General features: G+C 55.3%; 1 protein-coding gene across 5 annotated transcripts in view; it reads right to left on the reverse strand.

The window, feature by feature from the left end:
• Positions 1-875, reverse strand: part of FBXW11 (F-box and WD repeat domain containing 11) — a 78,768-nt gene extending 77,893 nt beyond the window's left edge. For 3 of the 5 annotated variants that reach the window (XM_051793794.1, XM_051793791.1, XM_051793795.1), the window contains exon 1: positions 740-875. Coding sequence is in view for 2 of the 5 variants with exons in the window: in XM_051793792.1 (XP_051649752.1) it covers positions 740-784 (45 nt within the window). In the remaining 3 variants the exon portion in view is untranslated. The remainder of the gene's footprint in view (positions 1-739) is intronic. The other 2 variants (XM_051793792.1, XM_051793790.1) reach the window with 2 other exon arrangements.
• Positions 876-7,221: the final 6,346 nt, after the last annotated feature.

Genomic DNA, 7,221 nt, shown 5'->3' on the forward strand with positions numbered 1-7,221 from the left:
AAAGAAAGTTCATATTTTCCAGATCAGGTAATTTAGCAAGAACTCCACTGGCCAAAAAACCCATTTAATGTCTCCACTGAACCCAGCTCACCTTCAGAGTGCCTTAACAGCAAATTACTTGCATTCTGCCCCTCAGTTCTGAAGAACTGCATGAAAACTCGTATGTGAGACCAAATTATGCCTAGCACAAAAAGCAGTTACGCTCATGGCAAATAAATTAGAAGATATTTACCGATTATTATTCTCTCCCAGCTCCTAACTGAATTTAATTCATGCCTAAAGGCAGCAAAACGAAGGGCCCCTCATATTTGACTGAAGAGACCTAATTTCCTTATATTAAAGAAAAAACATCTCTTCCTACTGCTCCCATCAGACCGCCTCTCCGCTACGGTGAATTTAGCGGCGTGAGCGTTAATTAGGAGTACAACCAATACACAGTTAGGTGATTCCGTGTGTGCCGGCCCGGCGCGGCCCCGGCCCCGCTCGGCGGGAGCTCCGGCCGGGCCCGGGGGTGCGGGGGAGGCGCGGCCGGACCCCCCTCCCCGGGGCGTTCCGCTGCGGCTCCGAGCGGCGCCCCCGGCCCGGCGCGGCCCCCGCGGGGTTAATTGTTGTTAGTGATTTACCCGCGGGGAGCCCCGGCGGGGCCTCGCGGGGGGCGCGGCCCCGGCTCGGCCCCCTCAGAGTGGCGGGGCGGGACCCGCGGGGCCTGGGGCGAGCGGGGCGCGGGGGGGTGACTCACCATGAGCTCGATGGTCTTGTCCTCGATGACCGAGTCGGGCTCCATCGCGGCGGCGGCGCTGCCCAGCCCTGCCCAGCCCAGCCCAGCCCCGCTCGGCCCAGCCCGGCCCGGCCCCGCCGCCGCCGCCCCGCGCCCGCCAGGCCCCGCTCGGCCCGCCCGCCCCCGCCGCGCGCACGCGCACGCGCACGCGATCGCGCACGCGCGCCGGGGCGAGCCGTGACGTCACGGCGCGCGCGGAGCGGGGAGGAGGGCGGGGCGCGCGCGCGCGGGGGGTGACGGGAAGGGCCCCGCGGAGCCCTCAGGGAGCGGCACCCCGGGGGCTGAGCCGGCTCCCTCAGGGAGCGCGGGCACCGACGGGAACGGAGCCCTCGGGAAGCGGGGGACCGACACGGGCGGGGCTGTCCCGGCTCCCTGCGAGCGCACGGGGACCGTGCGGCACTCGGAGCGCCCGCAGCCCCCCTGCCGTGTGCCCGCTCCCGCGGACGGGCGGCCCTGCGGCGCTGTGGGGCCGGTCCGTGTATGTGTGTGGGAGGGGCCGCGCTGCGGTTTGTGCTGGAAACGGGGAATCGAAAGCGCTGGAAAAGCGCCTTTGAGAACCCGCGTGTGCTCGCCGCGAGCTCTTGGCACAGGTTGCCCAGAGAAGCTGTGGCTGTCCCATCCCTGGAAGTGTCCAGGGCCAGGTTGGACGGGGCTTGGAGCAACCTGGGCTAGTGGAAGGTGCCCCTGCCCATGGCAGGGGGTGGGAATGGATGTAAGGTCCCTTCCAACCCAAACCAATCTGGGATTCCGTAATTCTCCCTCTGCTCCACCCTGTCCTGCTCCACTGCCCTCCCACCTGCCGTGGCAAATTAACAGATTTAAATAGATGATGCTTTCCTGTTCTCAATAAATTAATTCTATCCCAGGCAGTTTGAATATCCCACTACTGAAGCAGACTTGGCTGAATTTCTTTTTCCTGCTCTGCACCCCGACCAACACAGGAAGACTGAAATCTTCCAGCAGCCAGTCCTGGGAGAATCCCTCCCTCGCTCTGGACTGTGCCCAGGGAAGTGGCTCTGGGATCCTTCTGGCTCACCCAGAGAGGGAATCGCCCTCTTGATGCCAACCTGAGGGCTCTATCCACCTGATTAACGCTGAGAAAGCCCGGGGGGGGAGGAGAACGGAGCTTCAGGGGGTGAGGGAGCCTCATCAGCGTCACCGGGTACCGGTACCGGGGTGTGTGACGGGTCGTGTTTTCCTGAAGAATGAGACCTTGGGTGGGGTTGTAACTGTCCCTGTAAGGTGTCCCAGCAGCTCTGGCCCAGTTCTGCTTTCAGCAGAGCTGGGAGTGACTCGCTCAGCCCAGAATGCCTGTTACAAACCCAAGAGCTGCAACACAGGATGGTACCTTGGGAAATGAGACACCTGCCCCCCGAGCTCCTGCAGGCCCCACGGTGTCACAGGAGGAGGTGCTACCACCTGGGACTCAGGGGTGAAAATATGGAGAAAGAATTCTTCCCTGTGAGGGTGGGGAGGCCCTGGCACAGGTTGCCCAGAGAAGCTGTGGCTGCCCCTGGATCCCTGGAAGTGTCCAAGGCCAGGTTGGACGGGGCTTGGAGCAACCTGGGCTGGTGGAAGGTGTCCCTGCCCATGGCAGGGGGTGGAACTGGATGAGCTTTGAGGTCCCTTCCAATCCAGACCAGTCTGGGATTCTGTGATACCCCGAATCACAAGCTGGTTCTGCACACTGGGCTGTTTATTTAATAGCCAGTTTTATTTAAGAAGCCCCAGCCTCGGGCCTGACCTTGCTGGCATTGCTGGCTCAGGTTGTCCTGTCTGTGCCTTCGAGCAGGGTGCCTGTTCCTGCCAGCTTTGCTCTTCCAGCTGCTCAGAGGGCCAGCCCTGGAGGAGAGGGATCCCTGTCATGGATGCACTGACATGGGATTATTTACCTCAATCCCACTGACAGCAGGCACAGCATCCAGAAATAACCAATGGGCCTTGCCAGAGAAAACCTCTCGTGCAGGTGAGAGGGAGACAGGGTGGGACACAAAAACCTGTAAAGGAGATGTGCCGTATTTGCAAGGGGACATGGAAACACCTGGCTCAGGTGATGGCATTTCCATCTACTTAACCTCAACCTTTGGCAAGGAGCAGCTTTTTCAGCCTTCAGGGTCTGTATCCCACAGGCAAACTGCAGTGCCCCCATTGCAGCGGGGCAGGAGCACCCAGGAGCCAGGGCAGGATGGGAGACACTCAGGTGCTTCGGGGACCAAGGACACACAGGCTGCCAGCAGATGACACAGCAGGGACCAAATGCAGCAGCAGGCATTGGAATTTGAAATCCAAACTGTCCTAACAGCAGCATGGTGAGACAGCACAGCACTGGGGCTTGCCATGGAAACGGACCCAGAGCTTCCTGCTAAGCATTTTTTTCCGTTACCTGTTTGAATTTCCGCCAAATGGTAGAGAGATGGAGGATGGACAAATGGGAATGGTGCAAAGTCCTTTCTTATTGACAGCACACCTGCTGACATTGGTGTCAGCAGAAATGTCTTTAATCCATTCAAAATTGCTTAGGACAATGCTTGTTGTGAGCTCTAAACCCTTTTTGTAGCACTTAAAAGGTAAAGCAGGAGCTGCAAGTCTCCCTCCCCAGCAAACAATTGCTACTGCTCCAAGTCTGGGGGTGAAACTTTGATGTACCTCAAAAGCTGCCCCATTTACATTCTTCTGGACAAAGCCAACACCAAACACACCATTGCCCCAAAGTCCCTCTAAGTGGGGCCATAAAGCCCAAAGTCACACACGTGCCCATGTCAGCCTGGGCTGTGTGAGCACTGCTGACCCTCAGTGGACAACACTCCATTTCCAGGTGAAAAAACATCCGAGGGCTTTTCCTGTCAACCCTGGGCACCTGAGCTGAATTCCTTCCACCTTCACATCATGACCTGTAACAAAGGACTTGCAGGTCAAATCACACCCGTTGTGTAACTCCCCCTCAGCCAGCTCACAGAGGTGTCACCGAGACTGAGATGGGACAAAATCCAGCCTCTTCTGCTCTCCCTGTAATCAGACGTTTGCTCTGGACATCACCCAAGGCAGCAGAGATTTGTTTGTGACACCAAAGTAAAAAATCAGCATGTCTCAGTCTAAATATACACAGAATAGAGATTTGCTGACCAGCACAATGCTCTTGGGGCTTTCCAAAGTACTGCTGTACAGCCAGGCTGGTGTCCTGACTATGGAAAGGACATAGCCAGGACATAGGAAATGAGGAAAACATGAAAAAAAAAGAAAAAAAGGATAAAAAAGGGGGAAAAAATCTTCCATTTATTTGTAGAAAGAGTAAATCCGTGTCTCATTCTGGCAGTTGATGGATTGCACCAATGGATGGTGCAGCAGTGGCCGTGGGTCTCACTCTGTGGCAGGAGATGTCAGCTGGAACTCGAGTTCCTGTAATCTACTTGTAATAGTGACAAAAACAATTCCTATGATATGAGAGAAAGAGAAAAACGTTGAAATTAATTAAGGAAAGCATTATAAAAAAAATCAAACATGTTGGCTTTACCAGGGAACACCAGGAAAAGCAAGAGAGGGGATATTGATCCCTGCATCTGTAAATTCAAATTGTTTCTGAGCAGCTCCCAAAGTAAGACCTCGTGAGTAACATGTCCAAGACCTAATGAGATGGATGAAAAACCAGGTTTTTGATAAATTTTTTCTGAGATACGAACTCACTGAGAGAGAGTCAGTCATATGAGGGAGCTGGGGGGGCTCAGCCTGGAGAAAAGGAGGCTCAGGGGGGACCTTCTGACAGGAGGGGGGAGCCGGGGGGGGTCGGGCTCTGCTGCCAGGGAACAAGGGACAGGAGGAGAGGGAACGGCCTCCAGCTGTGCCAGGGGAGGGCCAGGTTGGACATCAGGAGGAATTTCTGCCTGGAAAGGGTGGTCAGGCACTGGCAGGGGCTGCCCAGGGAGGTGTTGGAGTCCCCAGCCCTGGAGGTGCCCAAGGAATGACTGGCCGTGGCACTGAGTGCTCTGGGCTGGGGGACAAGGTGGGGATGGGGCACAGGGTGGGCTCGATGCTCTTGGAGGGCTTTTCCAACCCCAGTGATTCCATCAGTCTATGATTCAAGTACGATATTCCCATGAGTACCTGACCCCCAGGTTGCAGCAATTTGGGGAGCAGTCTCTGGGCGTGTGCTCTGCTGAGACAAGGCTGTATCAGGAGCTCCTCCCCGGTGTGACAGATCTGTGGCACATCAGCACAGCAGCCACGCAGGGACACGGCTGGTAATTAGTGCTAATGAGGACCTTGCTCAGGTGGAAGCACACCCGGATGGTGGGGCAGTTTCAGCCCAAGAGAACTCGCTCTGCCTGTTCTCCTGTGAGGATAAGGATGAGGGGAAGTGGAAGAGGGAAAGTCCCGGTGCCAAGGAACCCAGAGATATCTCCACATTGTGCAACAGGGCCAGAATCCATTGAGGGTGATGTCATCCTCACTGCATCAAAGCAAAAGGAATCAGGTGTTTAGAAAGACCCTGGACAACTTGTGTTGCGGTCTCAGGCCGGCACTGCCCTGAGAGCTCCGTGTCACCCTGCCTGGGCGTGCACCAGGACACGGCCCCGGCCCAAACCAGCACCTTGGGCTGACCCTGCTGAGCCTTGGCCATCATTTCCAGTCCCTGTTTTTGCTACCTTCATTTGTCACAGGAGGATTTGCTCCCTGATCCGCCCCAACCTCTATTCCCACGCAGGATGGTCTGGCTGTGGCTCACACTGCCATGGACCAGCCCCACAGCACACCTGGGCTGTGGTACTGGAAGAGACACCACTTGAGTTTGTCTCACCACATTTTTCTGGATAATAAAGTGAACTATTTCTAAGCCTGTACCCATTTCCTGCATTTTTTTTAGGCCTCGGATAACCCAGGCAGATGGGAATCATTCTGGCAGCTTGGACCTTTATTCCAAGGCTGCCTTTGGGTGTTAAACACCCACAAGATGAGCATAAGAGCGACTGGACACAGGCTGCTCTGAACTCACCCACTGCCCCCAGTGCCACTGCTGATCCAGGCTGAGGCAGGGAAAAACAAGTTAAAGTAAGAGCCAGGCAGTGACAAAATGACACAATCTCTGGGATTTGCTCTGGGGCTGGTGGGAGGCAGCTGCTCAAATCCTCCAGCAGCTCTGTGGGTATCCGTTTCCAAATTTCAGATGCCTTCCTGAAATCCCCAGCCTAACAGAGTCTACTCACTAAAACCCTCATCTTGGATCTTGCAGTGTTTATTTGGCTGTTTGGACAGGGATCAAGGGTTACTCAATGGCCAGTAACAGTGAGAGCACTAGAAAAGCAAGGGCAGAACCATTCCAAATTCTCCTGCTGGAAGAATAATTATTGAACTTCCAGCTGGTAGGAGTAAGATATAAATAAACATTCTTGTGAGGGCAGGGATGGCTGCACTTGGAGCGTGAAAACATTTATTCTTCCTTCAAAGAAGTATTTGTAGCCAAAATGAGCTGATACTGGGTTTGATGGGTTTTTTAAAGATCTGGAAAAGATTCATGAGCAGATTCGTGGTGTCCCAGGGTGGTGCCAGGGCTGCTCTCACGAGGGTGTGGGCACAGGGCTGCTGGCACTGCTGCCTTGGGTGTTGGGGCACAGGGCACCCACTGATCTTCACCCACACTCCCAAGCATGGGGTCCAGCAATTCTTCTTTCCTGTGGCTTTGTTCCCTGGATAAAGACTGGGATATAAGGAAGGGGGGGAGAGGCAAGTGTGGGCAGCAAGAGGCTGCAGCTGCAGTGCCCGTGTTGGTGACTGAGGGGTGCAGCTCTCACACAGCTCACACAGCCCACGGGATGAGCAGGACATGGGCTTGTGGTCCAAAGATGAGAGAGGCAGAAAATCACATTCCAAAGCATGGATTAAGCCTCTTGTCCTCTGCTCAGAGCCCACTACTCCTCAAGTCTCCCCCAGGCCCAGAAACCCTCTCCCAGGTGTAGGAAAACAGCAGTAGTTGCTCTTTGCACTTCACACAGGCAGGTGAAGTCAGTAAAAAAATATTCCCTGGTATGATGGGATTTGGTCTTGAATATGGACTCAAACTGCCAGTCATATGAAAACTACGAAAACCCATCAGCTCATACAACTCAGAAAGGTGTTTACAAGGTGGGAAGAGTTCATACAGTGTCAGCTTTAGAGTACTATGAAAAAACCCTTCAGTTTGTAATAAAACATATTTGAAACTGGCTGAGTCCCCAGAGCTGCCCAGCCCTCACACCCCTCACACTGAGCTGTGGGACACCGTTCCACTTGGTGCAAAATGATTGTGGGGACTTTTGGGGTGGGAACTGCTCTGCCCTGGATGGCACCTCTGGGGCTGGAGTCACCTGCAGCCTCTCCCCTGAGCCTGACTCAGCATCCCCAGCCCCACCTGAGCCTGGCTTGGCATGCTCAGCCCCCCCACACCCCCTGCCCTGCCAGGGGGGCACCTCTGC

Source organism: Manacus candei, unplaced genomic scaffold (genome assembly GCF_025592945.1).
Source record: "Manacus candei isolate 608988 ecotype Guabito, Panama unplaced genomic scaffold, ASM2559294v1 h1tg000037l, whole genome shotgun sequence".
NCBI lineage: Eukaryota > Metazoa > Chordata > Aves > Passeriformes > Pipridae > Manacus > Manacus candei.